Raw genomic sequence first — 16,702 nt, 5'->3', positions numbered from 1 at the left:
CCATGGCCCTCCTTGTGCTGGGGAAATGAGAAGGCAATGAGAGGAGCAGCAGACTCTGGAGCTCACCCCTCTGAAGAGCACACTGAGCACTCATTTCCATCTCTCTGAGAGCTCAGGCTGGGGGCTAGCAACTCCCAGGAGCAGCTCTCTGCAGTGCTCTGTGCCCAGGCAGGAGGAAGGATCCCATTTCCATCTCCCCAGGCAGCTCAGCCAGTCAACAAGGAGCATTAGCCAGCTGCTAATTAATTCCATCTTGCTCATTATGAAATGAAGTCAATGCAGCTGCTTTCCAAAGGAGCCCTTCAGCTTGGCCCCTGCCTCTTAGGGTCCCCAGCCCCTGACATGCAGCTGAATCCACCCCCCCTGGAGCTGCAGGCAGCCCTGGATGCTCTCAGAAGGGCTTTGCACCAGCTTGAAAGTCTTTGCATGAATCCAATCCCTCCCCCCAACCCCCAGGGCTTCCTATCTTGATGCTTCAAAGTATTAACCAGAAAGGGAACCCCCTGCCATAAGGCTCCAGGAGCAATCCCAGCACCACAGAATGCTTTGGGACAGAACAGAGCTCTTTGAGTCCAGGCCCAGCATTGCCAGGGCACCCCTGAACCAGGTCCCTCAGCACCACAGCTGCATGGCTCTGAAACCCCTCCAGGGATGGGGACTGCACCACTGCCCTGGGCAGCCTGGGCCAGGCCCTGACAACCCTTCTGGGGAAGAAATTGTTCCTCAAGTCCAACCTAAACCTCCCCTGGGGCACCTTGAGGCTATGTCCTCTTGTCCTGTCCCTTGTTCCTTGGGGAAAGAGCCCAAGCCCCAGCTGGCTCCAGCCTCCTTTCACAGGTGAATGTCTCACTGCAGTGTGTTCAGGGACACCGAGCTGGTGTCTCACTCATCCAGCCAAGGTGCTTGGGAAGGCTCCAGGCAGGAGCCCTTCTGCACCATCCTACATTCCACCCTCTCAAACTGCTGCCTGAACCCTCCACGTTGTGCTCTGCCAGCCACAGAGGTTCCTGAGGGCTCCCTGGGGGGTCTCTCACTGATTCCTGCACGATGTGGACAGAGGGAGGAAGGTGACTCAGGCATGGGCACACAGCAGGCTCATTTCTGTCTGCTGCTGCTGCTGTTCTCCATGCTGAACCCTGAGCACCAGCACTGGGCCTCGACCTCCATTGCCCCCAGCCTCGGGGCCACTTTGGCCATCAGACAGATGTGGAGCTAATGAAATCCCAGTGTCAAGCTGCTGACAGCCAGCTGCCAAGTTCAGTGTGCTCATCTCTCCATGGGAACATGTGCAATGCCAGTGGAGGCTGCCAGCACCTTCACAATGACACAGGGACAGGCTGCCTCCTCTTGCACCCCCAGGATTCACAGAGCCCCAGCGTGGGGTGGGGGCTGGAGGAGACCTCTGCAGATCACCCAATCCAACCCCCTGCTGAAGCAGGGCACCCACAGCAGCCTCCCCAGCAGCACAGCAGCCAGGGGGGGTTGGAAGCTCTCCAGAGAAGGAGACTCCACAGCCTCTCTGGGCAGCCTGCTGCAGGCCTCCAGCAGCCTCACACAGGAGAAGTTCCCTGACCACTCCCCACAACCCTCCCCGTGGCAGCAGCCTCTGTGCTCCTGGGGAGAAGGGGCTTTGAGGTAACCCCTAGCAGTTAACTTTGAAACTAACAGCAGAGCTTTCCAAAGGGTAACATCGTTCACAGGAACACACTCAGCACCTCCCAGCCTCTGCAAGGGCTCCCAGCAAAGCTCTGCCTTCCCCCAGATCTCCTCAGCAGCAGCAGCACAGGGAACCAAGCAGGCAGAGCATGTGCTCCTCCTGAGCAGCCAAGACAAATGAAACCACAGAACAAGTGTCACTTGAGGACTGGCTCTGAAATTTAATGGAGATGCTCTTTCAACAACCACCCTGCTAAGGGGCAGCTTCAATTTTGTGATGTGCACAGGGCCCTTTGCCTGCCCTCCCTCTCCAAAGCCAAACCCAGCTCCCATCACTGCTTGAGCTGCCCTGGGGCACCTCTGCCCTCCTTGATGTTAAACAGAACAACAGCCACGAGGGGACAGTGGCAAGCAGGAACAGGAAGGTCTCCACCTCAGTTAAGCCCCGTGGGGCCATGCCATGCTCCTCATGGGACCTCTGAAGCAGCTGTTTGAACATCCACTGGCTTTGAGGAGCCACATTATCCATCTTCTCCTTGGGCTGCACTGATAACTGAGCATTAGGATGAATGCTTTCCCTGAAAGGGTTGTCAAGCCCTGGAACAGGCTGTCCAGGGCAGTGGTGGAGGCAGTCCCTGGAGGGGTTTCAAAGCCGTGGATACATGGTGCTGAGGGACACGGTTCAGTGGTGCCCTGGCAGTGCTGGCTGCGTGCTGGGACTTGATGATCTTAAAGGTCTTTTCCAACCAACAGGATTCTGTGACTCCAGGTTACCCTGATGCTTACAACCACAGAACTGTCAGGCTTAGAAGGGACCTCAAGGCTCAGCCAGCCCCAACCCCCTGCCACAGGCAGGGACACCTCACACCACAGCAGGTTGCTCACAGCCACCTCCAGCCTGGCTGCAAACACCTCCAGGCAGGAGGCTGCCACCACCTCCCTGGGCAGCCTGTGCCAGGCTCTCACCACCCTCCTGGGCAACAACTTCTTCCTCACAGCCAATCTCAATCTCCCCACTTCTAGTTCTGCTCCATCCCCCCCAGTCCTGTCCCTCCCTGACACCCTCCAAAGTCCCTCCCCAGCTTTCCTGCAGCCCCCTGCAGATCCTGGAAGGCCACAGTGAGGTCTCCTGGGAGCCTTCTCCTCTGCAGACTGAACAGCCCCAGCCCCCTCGCACTTGCTGCCCAAACAAGGGAAGCCCCTAGCTGCCCCAGCTCTGCCCGCGGAGCAGAGGGGACACCGACACAACCTCCTCCTCTTCCTCCTCCTCTTCCTCCTCCTTCCCAGGCCACGCCGGCAGCTGCTATCCCACGTCCCCGGCTGCCCCCCGACGCCCCACAGCCGCGAGCAGGGGTTCAGCCAACACGCCCTCTTTTCCTGCGGCCCAGAGGAGGCCTTTCCCGCAGGGGTGTGCGCTACCAAGGCTGCTTTCACCCCAAGGACAAAGGAAACGCAGACTCACCCCCGCCGGGCCCCGGGCCGCGCAGAGCCTGCCCGGAGCGCCGCCTACAGCTCCCAGCAGCCCCCGCGGCTCCCAGCAGCCCCCGCGGCGCCGCCTCGCGCCGCCCGCAGCCCCGCGCGCAGCGTGCGGTCAAGATGGCGCTGCTGCGGCAGGCCTACAGCTCGCTCTTCCGCCGCACCTCCACCTTCGCCCTCACCATCATCCTCGGCGCCGTCGTCTTCGAGCGCGCCTTCGACCAAGGCGCCGACGCTATCTTCGAGCACCTCAACGAGGGGGTAAGGAGAGGCGGCGGCGTGCAGCTGTCTCGGCCCCGGGCGCAGGGCTGGGCCCTGAAGGTCAGGCAGGCCCCGCACGGTGCGGGCTGGAGGAGACCTCTGGGCAGCGCTCCGTCCAACCCCTCTGCTTCAGCAGGGCACCCGCAGCAGCTCGCCCAGCAGCATAATGGCCAGATGGGGTTGGAAGCTCTCCGCACCAGGAGACTCCACAACCTCTCTGGGCAGCCTGCTCCAGACCTCCAGCAGCCTCACCCCAAACAAGTTTCTTCTGCTGTTCGGATGGAACCTCCTGGGTTCCAGCTTGTGCCCATTGCCCCTTGTGCTGTCCCTGGGTACCACTGACAAGAGTCTGGCCCCAGCCTCTTGCCCACCACAGGCCTTTATGCCTTGCTGAGCACTGATCAGAGTCCCTCTCAGGCTGCTCTTCTGCAGGTTCAACAGCCCCAGGGCTCTCAGCCTTTCTTCAGAAGGCTCCTTGGCCCGGAGGCAGGCACTCCCCAGGCTGAATCAATGTGAGGCTGCAGTTCAGCTCTGCCTCTTCCGTGGAGGCTGTGCTGGTGTCACAGTTCTGGGTCATCGGGGCGTTGGTGTGTTCCTGGGCTTCTCCAGCTGGAGAAGAGGGGTCAAAACAGTGGGGTGAAGGAAGGTTAAAATGCATTGAGCTGGCTGTGTCATCCCTCTGTTTCAATGTAGAGCTGTGGTGGACTAATCATAGAAGCAGAGTGGTTGGGAAGGGACCTTTCAAGGTCAGCTAGTTCAACCAGCCTGTAGTGAGCAGAGACATCTTCAACCAGAGCAGGATGCTCAGGGCCCCTGCACTCTGGTAGGAGCTGCCTGGGTACAACCACAGAGACTTGCAGCAAGTACAGAACCTCTGATTGTGCTGCCTGCAGCAGAGTGGCTCCAGTCACTGTCCTGCAGTGCTGCTGTCCCCCAGAGCCCCCAGGGTGCAGTTCCCCAGGATATCCAGGTCATCCTCATGGATCAGATGCTGAAAAGAACTGCCCTGCCCTTCCCCAGGAGCACAGTTGCTGCTCTTTGGCCTCCTGAACCAGGTCATAAAAAGAGGTGGAAACTGGTACCACAGCAAGTGATGGCTTCAGTGCCCTGAGCTACCTCCCAGGGGCTGGGTGAGCTGAGGAGGAGCAAGAGCAGGGTCCTTACCTCTCTCCTTAGCAACAGGCACTGTTAAAACCTGACAAAGTCACAGCTGCACTTCAGCTCTGCAGTCAGCTCCTTTTAGCTGTAGAACTGATTCATGTGTGTGCTGATGTTCTCTCAAGCAGTGCTAGAAAATGAAATCATCAAGGAAATTAAACTTCTTTCATGGCCTAAAGCAAAGAGCAAAGCACAGCATGTGCCTTGCCCTTGTGCTGGCAGATTTCAGTGCCTGGAGTTAGATCCCTTTGTGCAGCCTTTGTTTCCAGGAGGAGGATTGGCCTCTCCAGCCTGAGCAGGCATCCTAGAGTGGCTCCAACCTCCTTGCTCTGAGCAGGGACACCTCTCAACTAGGCTTGGCTGCTCAAGGCCTCATCCAGCCTGCCCTTGAATACCTCTAGGGAGGAGGGATCCACAACCCCCCCTGAGCAACCCATTGCAGAGGCTCACCACCCTCTTACTGGAGGCAGCTGAGGCTGTGACCAGACTACTCTGATGCAGGAGAACAGGGGATGTGGCAGGCAGCAGCTCCCTCCTTGCCTGGAGTGAAAGCCCCAGGCCCAGGGCTCTTGGCTCCATCCACCTCCTGCTCCACAGGCAGGTTGAGCCTGTGTGCTGGTGGCTCTCAGCTGCCATCTCACTGCTCATCTGAGCCCCTGCTGTGGGGCTGGGACAGGGCTGGCTGTACTGATGGGGAGCAGGGAGATGCAGGGTGGCTGTGCCCACGGGGTGATACTGCTGCCACCTGTACCCTGCTGGCACTTGTGGGTTTGGGCAGTCTCTTCTCCTCATGCTGTCCCCTGCTGCAGATGTAGGTTTCTTGGCTTGATGCATTTTGAGCTGGAGCTTCCTGGCAGGAGTGCTGGGAAGCTGAGCTGCCTGTGTGGGGGCTGTGGTGTTTGTTTTGCATGCAGAAACTGTGGAAACACATCAAGCACAAGTATGAGGAGAAGTGAAGATGGAAATGCTCAGCAGCAGGATCCAGCCTGGGGTGGCAGAAAGAGCCTGCAGAGAAGGATGTGGCCTCCTGAAGCTGGCTGTATCAAACCAGAAATGGATTCCTGCTTGAACAGCTCTGAGGCAGATTGCATCAGCCACCTCCTGCTGGGATGGAGCCCGAGAGGGGCTCAGGGAGTTCTGCTGCTGCTCTTCTCAAACTTACCCTGTTAAAATAAAGCATTCTTGGTCTGTCTCTCCTGCCTGGGTGTTCATCTGGCTCTGTGTCCAACTTCTCCTTGTCTGGGAGGTGGAGAATACCTAAACAGGCCTTAAGTTTTAAGATGCTGAGCAATCACAACACCCTAAGCATGGCCTGAAAGCATTGATGGAGCTGTGGTCTGTGACAGGACCCCTGGCTGCTGCCTCAGTAGGGCTTGAAGGGAGGGGTGAGGAGCTCCCTGCTTTCTCCTGGTCTTGTTGACCTCCAAGTCATTTAAAGCCATTCACACCTCATACAGGACAGGCTGGTTCTGACCTGTCAGTGGTTTTCAGCAGCTGCTCTTGCCTCCCCTGCCTGAGCCAGCAAGAGCTGCCTCACCCCTGGCCACCTGAGCCTCAGAACTACTGCAGCAGGAGCTGCTGGGTGCCCATCAATCTGCTGGGCTCAAAATGGGAACCATGGGTTGCTTTCAGCTTGGCCAAAACAGAACCCCAGCATGGAGGGGGTTGGAAGGGACCTCTGGAGATCAGCCAGTCCAAACCCCTGCTAAAGCAGGGCAGCCACAGCAGCTTGCCCAGCAGCACAGGGGGCAGGGGGGGCTGGAAGCTCTCTACAACCTCCCAGGGCAGCCTGCTCCAGGGCTCAGCACCCTCACACCAAACAACTTTCTCCTCTTCAGATGGAACCTCCTGGGTTGCAGTTTGTGCTTGTTGCTCCTCACCTGTCTGGGCACCACTGAGAAGAGTCTGGACCCCTCTCCCTTTAGCTCTTGACCAGCACTGAGAGGATCTCCTCTCACTCCCCAGGGCAATTAACACTGTGCTGCTCTGGAGGCCAGCTTGAGAGGAAGTGAGACAAGCACCAACTAGCTGAAGAAATCTCTTCCCAGGTTGCCCCAAAGCATTTGGGGGTTTATTAGCTGCAGAATGGAAGCAGAGTCCTCTGCTTAGCTGCAGATGGCAAATGATCAGCTCTGCCCTCACAGCAAACACCAATGCCCAGGAATGAAGTGTTTGGGCCTGTGGCTGCTGGTGCAGTCCCTGGGCACCACTGTCAGGAGTCTGGCCCCAGCCTCCTGCCCTGTAGACACTGATAAACCCACTGAGCTGGGGTCTAGGCCACTCCCCCACCTCTGCCTTCAGGCCCTTGAGGGGCAGAATGGTGGTGTCAGGCCTGGGCAGCACACTGCCAGCCTACTGCCAGCCTGCTTCCAGCCTCCAGTCCCAGTGGAATTACTGGGAAGAGAGCCCTCAGCTCTGCCAGGAGCCTGCACCCCTCTAAGCTGGGTGACCCGGAGGGGAAGGAGTAAATCCCCTCAGCAGCATCACTGAGGAGTCCACCACTGCTCCTGGTGAGCATTTCAAACCTCTCCACAGGGACTGCTGAAGGACTGTTGGGGTAATGATTCAGTTCATTACTCTGGGCTCTGCTGGGGGAGGCAGATGTGGCTGAGTGACTCTTCCCACCTTCCCAGCCCAGAAGCCACAGCTCTCCCTCCTCCTCACTACATTTTCACTAAGGAGGAATTTCAGCAGTGGATGAGGCAGAGCTAATTAGAGCTGGTGCTAATGAAAGCAGCTTCCCTGGGTTGGCAAATGGGTGTCAGGAGGGAAGTGTTTAAAAACACAAACAGGAGTTAAAAACCTTTGTGCTGGTGGGGAGCAAAACCCAAGAGCAGCTTTCACAGCTCCGTGGGCACAGACAGGGCTGGGGAGCCAGGGCTGAGTGCTGCTGCCACACAGAGTGGTGCTGGGGCTGCTTTCAGGAGGGGCAGGAAGGACTCTCTCCGTCTTGCTTGGCACCTGCACAATCCCCTCAGCCAGGGCAAAAGCAGGAGCCTTGCATTCCAGTTACAGAGTGGCTTTGGATCCTGCTCTGAAGGGAAAGCCTGAGCTCTGGGCTTGTTTGGGGGTGCAGAGGGAGCCTCAGGACTGGGCACTGTCTGCATGACAAACTTGGGTGTCCTTGGGGATGACTGCAAAACAACCAGAGGATGAGGAGCAGGGAAAGGCCAGGGCCCCTTAAACCCTTGTCCCTCAGCACCACCTCTCCAGGGCTTCTCAGTCCCTCCAGGGAAGGGGCACTGCACCACTGCCTCGGGCTGCCCTGTCCCAGGGGGCAGGGAAACAAGGAGGAGCAAGAACAAAACCTGCTCCCCCACCAGCACCCCACTTCATCTTCCCAAAGCAGCTCCTGCTGCCTCTACCCCATCCTCCCCCTCCCTCAACAGCTCCTGCTCCAGCACCACCAGTCTTGTACCCATCCCAGAGCCAGGGGCAAGACCCTCACCCAGCCAAGGTAGCACCCAGAGGAGCTCAGCCCCAGCCAGCACCCGTGGAGGAGAGGGGAGGGGAGGAAGCATCAATCATGGCCCTAACAACCGGGGGGCCAGCAGGCCCCCCGGCCTTTGTTGTCACCACCACCATCACCCAGGGTGCAGCAGGGGCACTCACCAGAGATGAGAGGAGGATCCTCAGCCCAGATGGGCTCAGCTTAGAGCTTCTGTCGCTCCTGGGGGGCATTAAATAGGGCAGTGGGTGGGGAGGGCCAAGTGGCCACACCTGGGCTGGGAGGAGACTCCAGCAGAGCCCAGGTGCTGTGGGTTTGAGGGGAAAAAGGTGTGTGTGAGGGGGGTGGAGTGGGATGGGGGTGGAAAAGGAGCAGATCTGGTGGGAAAGGGGAGGTGGTGATGGAAGAAGTCGAGTCCAAATCCCTGCTAGAGCAGGAGCATAGAATCCAGCACAGGTCACACAGGAATGCATCCTGATGGGGCTTGAAAGGCTCCAGAGCAGGAGACTCCACAACCTCTCTGGGCAGCCTGCTCCAGGCCTCTGTGACTCTCAGTCTTCCTGCTGCTGTCTGCTGGTATCCAGGGGGAAAAAATCCCTGTGGCAGACCTTTTTCTTTACTTTGTTAAAACTTGTTCTGCAAGGCACAGCTCTTCCCACTGAGCAAATGATAATGATGGAAATCACTCATTGTAAAAGCCTCCACTGTGCTTCATTTCATGGAGCATTGATGGCTTTGTGCTTTGTGCATGGAGGCAAAGCCAGCCACGAGCTGCAGTTGTACATCAGGACAGATTGAAGGAAAAGAAAGCCATCTGAGCAATCCTTTCTTTCATCACCACCTCCCCTTTCCCACCAGATCTGCTCCTTTTCCACCCCCATCCCACTCCACCCCCCTCACACACACCTTTTTCCCCTCAAACCCACAGCACCTGGGCTCTGCTGGAGTCTCCTCCCAGCCCAGGTGTGGCCACTTGGCCCTCCCCACCCACTGCCCTATTTAATGCCCCCCAGGAACGACAGAAGCTCTAAGCTGAGCCCATCTGGGCTGAGGATCCTCCTCTCATCTCTGGTGAGTGCCCCTGCTGCACCCTGGGTGATGGTGGTGGTGACAACAAAGGCCGGGGGGCCTGCTGGCCCCCCGGTTGTTAGGGCCATGATTGATGCTCCCTCCCTTCCCCTCTCCTCCACGGGTGCTGGCTGGGGCTGAGCTCCTCTGGGTGCTACCTTGGCTGGGTGAGGGTCTTGCCCCTGGCTCTGGGATGGGTACAAGACTGGTGGTGCTGGAGCAGGAGCTGTTGAGGGAGGGGGAGGATGGGGTAGAGGCAGCAGGAGCTGCTTTGGGAAGATGAAGTGGGGTTCTGGTGGGGGAGCAGGTTTTGTTCTTGCTCCTCCTTGTTTCCCTGCCCCCTGGGACAGGGCAGCCCGAGGCAGTGGTGCAGTGCCCCTTCCCTGGAGGGACTGAGAAGCCCTGGAGAGGTGGTGCTGAGGGACAAGGGTTTAAGGGGCCCTGGCCTTTCCCTGCTCCTCATCCTCTGGTTGTTTTGCAGTCATCCCCAAGGACACCCAAGTTTGTCATGCAGACAGTGCCCAGTCCTGAGGCTCCCTCTGCACCCCCAAACAAGCCCAGAGCTCAGGCTTTCCCTTCAGAGCAGGATCCAAAGCCACTCTGTAACTGGAATGCAAGGCTCCTGCTTTTGCCCTGGCTGAGGGGATTGTGCAGGTGCCAAGCAAGACGGAGAGAGTCCTTCCTGCCCCTCCTGAAAGCAGCCCCAGCACCACTCTGTGTGGCAGCAGCACTCAGCCCTGTGTGCACAGCCAGGCAGGGCCTGTGTGCCCACAGAGTGGATTCCCAAGCCTTGGATGTGCCCAGAGCGAATTCCCAAGCCCTGGACATACCCACAGAGCTGATTATTCCCAGAGCTCTCCTCCTGCAGCACTCAGGAGCAGCTGGAAGAGCAGAGCTCCAGTGCCACATCTCCCACTGGTAGTTTTCTCAGCATGCAGAGGACAGAGAGCCTCACCAAGGAAGAGCCAATTGCTTAGCTGAGAGTTCACCCCTGTGATGGAGGCAGCACCCCAGCAGCGTGCTAAGGCTCCATGCCAGCTGTGCTGGAGCAGTTTTGTCACCAGCTGCTGGCAGACACTCCAGGCTTGCCTGGGCACGTGACAGTAGCAGCCCTGCCATGGCATCTGAGCACCTCCCAAGCAGGCTCCAGGGTGAGCTCAGTCATTTGCTTCTCTCTTCTGCCTAGGGAACAGCTCCATTAAAAAAACCAAGCCCAAACAGCCCTCAGGAGAAGCCCTTCCAACAACTACAAACTGTTTACTCTCAGCTGCCAGCCTCCCCAGCAGCAAGCAGAGTGATCAGGGCAGTTCTGCTTCACAGAGTGTGACAAGTGGTTATTGAGGAGGCAGCTCCCCAGGGGCTCTGACCCTGCTGCCAATTTCCAGGCTGCTCTCATCTTGCTTAGGATGCCTCTGCCAGGATTTCTTGGGTATCTTTGGTCTCAGTGGCTGTGTTGAGATCTCATCACACTAAACAGCAGCTGAATTCCACTGCCTGCAGCTACAGCACATTAAAAGGCTCGTTGAGCTTCCTCCAAGTTGCAGATCAATAGGGTTTGTAAGAGCCTTTACAAAACACCAACTGAAAGGTTTAAATGGTTTATTTGCCCATTCTGCTTTCACACACCTCACTCAAGGGACAGAAATTGATGCTGAGGTCTTACTGACCTGAACTCCTTTGTGTCTGCTGGCAAGAGGGGACGGCCTGAGTGTTCTTCCCACCAACCTGCAAGCTGTGCTTTGAGGAAAAGGCAGTGCAGTGGAGCAGAAAGCTACGAGAGCTGTTCCAGAGCAGCCTTGCTCTGATCAGAGCTGCCCACTGTGGGGCCTGAAGTCGTGGAGAGGGCACAAGGAGCTGGTATGAAAATAAAATTCTCAGAATTATAAATAGTAGAAAAGGAAAGGAAGGGCTGATGCAGCCTGTCTGACATGGCAAGGTGCAGGGCAGCACAAACATCTCTCCCAACTGCAGAGCAGCCAGGCTCTGCCTGGAGGGCAGCTTCTTCCCACGAGCAGCAGAGAGCCCTCCCTCGGGGTGTGCAGCTCTGCCGGAGCCAGGCACCGGACCATGGTATTGTCCCCTGAGCAAAGGGAGCCCCGAGGGAACAGAGCAGAGCTGCCTCCTGCCACAGCAGAGGCCTGGGGTGATGCAGCAGCCAGGCCCAGTCTCTCAGGAGGGGATCATGCCTTTGCTCCTCTTCCTGTCAGCCATGGCTCGCCGGTTGTGGTTTGCTCTTGTGCTTTTGTTGGCTTCCTTCCTCCTGCGCTCCTGCGCCGTGTCCCGGCTCTGCCCCTGGCCCTTGGCGCTCCCAACCACAGCAGAGCTGTCATGCCTGTGCCTGGGGGGGGACACAGAAAGGACATCACCACAAACCCACTGCACACATGGGGGAGGAAATCCACTGATCCCAAGGAACAACTGGGTGTGAGGAATTCGGCCTGCAGCCTCTTCTCCCCCCAGCTCTGCCACGGCCGAGCAGCAGCGTTAGCCACGTGACTGTGTGCTGCACAGTGACTCTGCCAGCTACAGCCAGCACCTGAGCTGTCCTGAAAGCCCTGTGGCAGCTGCTCAAGCTGTGCTCTCCAAGATCCTCTCCTGCACAGGGCTCTGCTGCTCGTGCCAAAGGAGCAGGCCTGCCCATTTGATGGGACAGGACGACCAGCAGGGAAGGAGAAGTTGGGCAGAGGAAGGTCCCAGCAGCACAGTGGTGACCTGACATGCAGGAATGTCAAGGAACAGGTATGGCCTCACCACTTCCAGCCAGCAGCAGAACAGCAGCTGACTGCAGAGCCATGGCTGCACCCCAGAGAGCTGCCCCTCACTCACCCCTTCCTGGCAAGGAAGGCCAGGCGCCGGGCCTCGGCGCGCTCCCGCAGCACTGCTGGGTCCTGCACGAAGTGGTCCTGCCCCAGGGAGGGAGGAAAGAGGTCAGTGAGCCCCTCTGCATCATGCAAAGGGATAGAGCAGGAGGTGAGCCTGGTGGAGCGTGGAACAAAGTCAACTCACTGTCTATCCTCAGGCTCACAGAATGTGAGGGGCTGCAATGGACCTCTGAAGGTCATTGAGTCCAAGCCCCTGCCAGAGCAGGAGCAGAGACTCCAGCACAGGGCACACAGAACACATCCAGATGGGGCTGGAGAGGCTCCAGAGCAGGAGACTCCACAACCTCTCTGGGCAGCCTGCTCCAGGGCTCTGGGAGCCTCCCAGGGCAGAAGTTCCTCCTCCTGCTGAGCTGCAACCTCCTGGGCTGCAGTTTCCATCCCTTGCCCCTTGGCCTATGCCAGGCTGCAGCTGAGCAGAGCCTGTGCCCTGCCTCCTGCCCCCCAGCCCTCAGAGATTTAGAAGCATTCCTTAGATCCCCTCTCAGGCTTCTCCTCTGCAGCCTCAGCAGCCCCAGGGCTCTCAGCCTCTCCTCCCAGGGCAGTGCTGCAGTCCCTCACTCATCCTGGTAGCCTCTGTTGGCCTCTCTGCAGCAGATCCCTGTCCCTCCTGAGCTGGGGAGCCCAGAGCTGGGTGCAGTGCTCCAGGTGAGGTCTCTCCAGGGCAGAGCAGAGGAGGAGGAGAACCTCCCTGGATCTGCTGGACACACTCCTCTTAAATGCACCCCAGGACCCCATTGGCCTTCTTGGCCACCAGGGCACATTGCTGCCCCATGCAGAACTTGCTGTCCACCAGCACTCCCAGCTCCTTCTCCCCATGGCTGCTCTCCAGCTGTGTGGCTGCCCCCTGCCTGGAGGTGTTCAAGGTCAGGCTGGATGAGGCCTTGAGCAACCTGAGCTAGTGGGAGGCCTCCGGCCCATGGCAGGGGGTTGGAACTGGATGATCTTTAAGGTCCCCAAACCATCAACTAAATGTCACCTTTGTTCTTTCCTTTTCAGCTTCCTCCTCCTCTTCCTCCTCCTCCTCCTCTTCTTCCTCCTGTCCTTCTTCCTGTCCTTTTGGTCTCAGGACCTGAGGGATTGTGAATGGCCTGCAAAGCAAGAGACAGAACAGTCAGCAGTGAGGAGAGCAGAGCCCCAGGTGTCTGAGGAGCAGCAGATCCTTTCTGCTTTGCATCCTGCCCTTCCAGAATGAGACTCTACACATTTCATGGACTGAAGGAAAGAAGAAAACCCAGGGAGCCAGGAGCTGCTGACCCACTTGCTGTGGGCAGCTCCTGAGCACACATGATTCACTGGGGAGTGCTCACTGAAAATAATAATAGTTTTGAAGGGAAAAAAACCACAGCAGGAAAAACCTGAGGCCTCAGAAGGAATTTCTGCAAGGAAACCACTGGGGGAGAAGAGGATCCAGGCACAGCCACAAGGCAGCAGGAAGGAGGATGCTTTGCTGGGCTTGAGCTCACCAAGGGCAAATCCTCCTCAGGCTCAGACAGGAGCACACAGAGCTCTGAAAGTGCCATGCTCTACAAGCTCTGACTGCCCCCTTCCACTGCTGTGCCCCAGTCTCATACCTGGAGAAACCCAGCAAGCTGTATGAATCACCCTGCACACAGAGAGCAGCAGAGGGCCTGGGGGTGCAGGGAGAACTTGCCACATGCCTATAGCTCTTCTTTAATGTGCATATATGTGTGTGTGCTTAAAGTCTGCTGGAGTTCAGATCCCCCTGCCAAAGGAACACATGGAAGAGCAGAAAAGCCTCTGCTCCTTCACACCCATAGATCTGCTTTTCAGCACTACCCTCTGCTCATTGCTCCTCCTCTAGGAGCAGGGAGCACCTGAAAGAGGGGAGAAGACCTGAGCACCTTGCTGTCACAAGCAAACCACAAAGAGGCTTTCAACTGAAGCTCACCTTGCTTCAGGAGGGACAATAAAAAGGCAGAAGGGACAAAGGAACCCCAAAGCTGCCCTCTGGGGGGAGGTTAGCAATGGTGGCATCTTCCTTACTCACCAGAAGTTCCAATGTCTCTGTCACATGTCAGAGCACTTTCAAACCCCTGTGTGCTCCAGCTTTTAATTCTAAGTGAAACACTCTACCATCCAAAATGAAGCCTTTGCTCCCTGAAAGCTCCCTGGCTCCAGTGGTCACTCACTGGGGACATGCTGCAGAGTGCTTCCAGGTCTGACCTCCAGGGTTTCAGAGGGACAAGGCCAGCTGTACCACATGCTGAAGCTTCCCTTGGCTAACCAGCCACACAACCACACTCAACCCCAATTATTTAAGGCAGCACATTTCCCCCACTGCAGGACAGAGTCCCGTGAGCAGAAGCACTGCTGAGAGCAAGCTTCAACCCAGTGGCAAGTTCAGGTTTGTTCAGTTGAGGCAACAACCAAGTCCTACAGCTGCAGAAAGTGGAAGCCTGAGAAGATCCTGGGTACATGGCATGGCAACAACTCCTACCCCCACAAGAAGGGAGACCCAAAACTCCCTCCTTGTGTATTACAGAGAAACCAGCAGCAGTCAAAGGGGTGGTTTGAAGCATGCATGTCCTCACTGAGACACAGAGCTGAGCCCCTGTGCTCACAGAATCACAGAGTGCCTTAGGTTGGAAGGGATCTCGAAGATCATCTCCTCCAACCTCACTGCCATGGCCAGGGACACCTCTCAACTAGACTTGGGTGCCCAAGGCCTTGTCCAGCCTGGCCTTGAACACCTCCAGGGAGGAGGCATCTACAACCTCTATGGGCAACCCAATCCAGAGTCTCACCACCCTCAGACTGAAGAACTTCTTAAGCTCCAGTCTAACCCTGCTCTGCCTCAGCTTCCAACCATTCCCCCTTGGCCTGGCTCAAACACCCTTAGGAACAGTCCCTCTGCAGCCTTCCTGCAGGATCCCTTCAGGTACTGGCAGGCAGCTCTAAGGTGCCCTCAGAGTCTTATGTCCAGGCTGCCCACCCCCAGCTCCCTCAGCCTGTGCTCACAGCAAAGCTGCTCCAGCCCTTGCATCACCTCTGTGGCCTGCTCTGGACGTGCTCCACCAGCTCTGTGTCCTTCCCACGATGTGGACAGCAGAACTGACCACAGTATTCAAAGGGGGTTTCACAAGAGCGAAGCAAAAGGGCAGAATCAGCTCTCCTGCCCTGCTGGCCACAGGTATTGGAGAGGTGTGTGCAGGCCAGAGAGCTCCAGGGCTGCCTGCCTCCCCTCCGCCGCGGCCGCAGCACCTACCTCCTGCTGATCAGCTCGTCGTCCGAGTCCGCGTCGTTGGCTCCCACTTGGTTGCCGTCGTAAGTGTCGTCATACTCATCCTCATAGTCCTCCCTGTAGAGCTGGGCTGCTCCTGGCTGCCAGGGCAGCTCCTCCACCACCAGGCTGTAGTGGCTGTAGCGCTGCCGCTGCTCCGCCACCAGCCGCTTGTCGTTCAGCAGGCTCCTGGTGCTCTCCTCCTCCCTCCTGTGCTCCGCGGCAAGACAGAGAACCACTCAATGGGCCAGGCTGGAAGGGACCTCCAAAGCTCCTCCAGTCCAACCTCCCCACACCCAGCAGGGACATCCCCAGCTAGATCAGGCTGCCCAGGTTCTCACTGAGCCTCCCCTTGGAGATCTCCAGGGCTGGAGCCTCAGCCCCCTCCCTGGGCAGCCTGCTGCAGTGTTCCAGCAGCCCCACAGGGAAGAACTTCTTCCTGATACCCAATCTCAGTCTGCCCTGCTCTAGTCTGGAGCCATTGCCCCTGCTCCTGTCCCTGCAGGCCTTTATGAACAGTCCCTCTCCATCCTTCCTGTAGCCTGCTTCAGGTACTGTCAGGCTGCTCTAAGGTCTCCCTGGAGCCTTCTCCTCTCCAGGCTGAACACCCCCAGCTCCCTCAGCCTGGCCTTGCAGCAGAGCTGCTCCAACCCCCTGAGCATTTTCTGCCTTCTCCTCTCCAGACTAACCAGCCCCAGTCCTCTCAGTCTTCCTTCACAGGTGAATCTGGAGCAGTAGGTGTTGGGCCCAAACCTCCCACTTATGAGGTGGCTCTGGCAGCATGGAGTGCCCTCCAACACCCTGCTGAGGTAGCAGGCACAGCCGGAGTTCACCAAGCAGGGCTGCACCAACACACAGCAGCAGAGACAGGAACCTCAGCTTACAAACCTGAGATGTAAAATGGGGATGTAGACAGGCAGAGCCAAAACCCAACCAGAGCAGCAAGCAGGAGTTAGAACAAGCACAAGTGAGAAGGAAAACAACAAAACAAGCTACCAGAGACTGTGATCCACCCCACCTCAGAGCTCTGCATAGACCATCTTTGGATAAATGTAGGAGGGAAGTGAATTAGAGCATCACAGAATGGCCCAGGGTTGGAAGGGACCTTAGAGAGCATCTGCTCCAACCCCCCTGCCATGGGACACCTCTCAACTAGACTTGGGTGCTCAAGGGCTCATCCACACTAGCAAGCAGTGAGGATGGGATCCAAGCAGTGGGGATGGGATCCAAGCAGCCTGATTTTCATGAAGAACCCCAGCACAAAGCACCACTGCAGGCAGAAATGGTTCCTCTCTCCCAGCTGACTCACTCTGCTCCATGCCTGCATTTAGCTACAAAATGCCCTACAAAGCCTGTGGTTAGTTCACACATAGCTGGGCTGGGATAACATCTTCTGCTGGTATTCAGCATGAGACTGAACTAAGCATTTGCTAATTGTTTCCTGTTGAGCTGGTCTGATGACTGCAGAAGAGCTGCAGTGGAATGCCTCAGACACCAGTTCCAGGAAAGAAC

The 16,702-nt window shown here is 57.5% G+C and overlaps 2 protein-coding genes across 2 annotated transcripts in view; one reads left to right on the top strand and one right to left on the bottom strand.

Moving 5' to 3' along the window:
• The first annotated feature begins 3,222 nt into the window (after positions 1 to 3,222).
• Positions 3,223 to 5,744, top strand: LOC128898518 (cytochrome b-c1 complex subunit 9). The gene is made up of 2 exons (XM_054173047.1): positions 3,223 to 3,393; positions 5,466 to 5,744. The coding sequence occupies exons 1-2, from the start codon at positions 3,253 to 3,255 to the stop codon at positions 5,505 to 5,507; spliced, it is 183 nt and encodes a 60-aa protein (XP_054029022.1). The 5' UTR covers positions 3,223 to 3,252; the 3' UTR covers positions 5,508 to 5,744.
• Positions 5,745 to 10,636: 4,892 nt separating this feature from the next.
• Positions 10,637 to 16,702, bottom strand: part of ASCC2 (activating signal cointegrator 1 complex subunit 2) — a 29,061-nt gene continuing 22,995 nt past the window's right edge. The window contains exons 16-19 of the mRNA XM_054173079.1: positions 15,176 to 15,397; positions 12,926 to 13,037; positions 11,894 to 11,970; positions 10,637 to 11,405 (exon numbers count right to left, since the gene is read on the bottom strand). Of these exons, the coding sequence (XP_054029054.1) occupies positions 11,237 to 11,405; positions 11,894 to 11,970; positions 12,926 to 13,037; positions 15,176 to 15,397 (580 nt within the window). The 3' untranslated portion in view covers positions 10,637 to 11,236. The remainder of the gene's footprint in view (positions 11,406 to 11,893; positions 11,971 to 12,925; positions 13,038 to 15,175; positions 15,398 to 16,702) is intronic.

Source organism: Dryobates pubescens, chromosome 25 (assembly GCF_014839835.1).
Source record: "Dryobates pubescens isolate bDryPub1 chromosome 25, bDryPub1.pri, whole genome shotgun sequence".
Lineage (NCBI taxonomy): Eukaryota > Metazoa > Chordata > Aves > Piciformes > Picidae > Dryobates > Dryobates pubescens.
The sequence above is the reverse complement of the archived record's forward strand: the minus strand, read 5'-3'. Positions and strand labels throughout refer to the sequence as shown.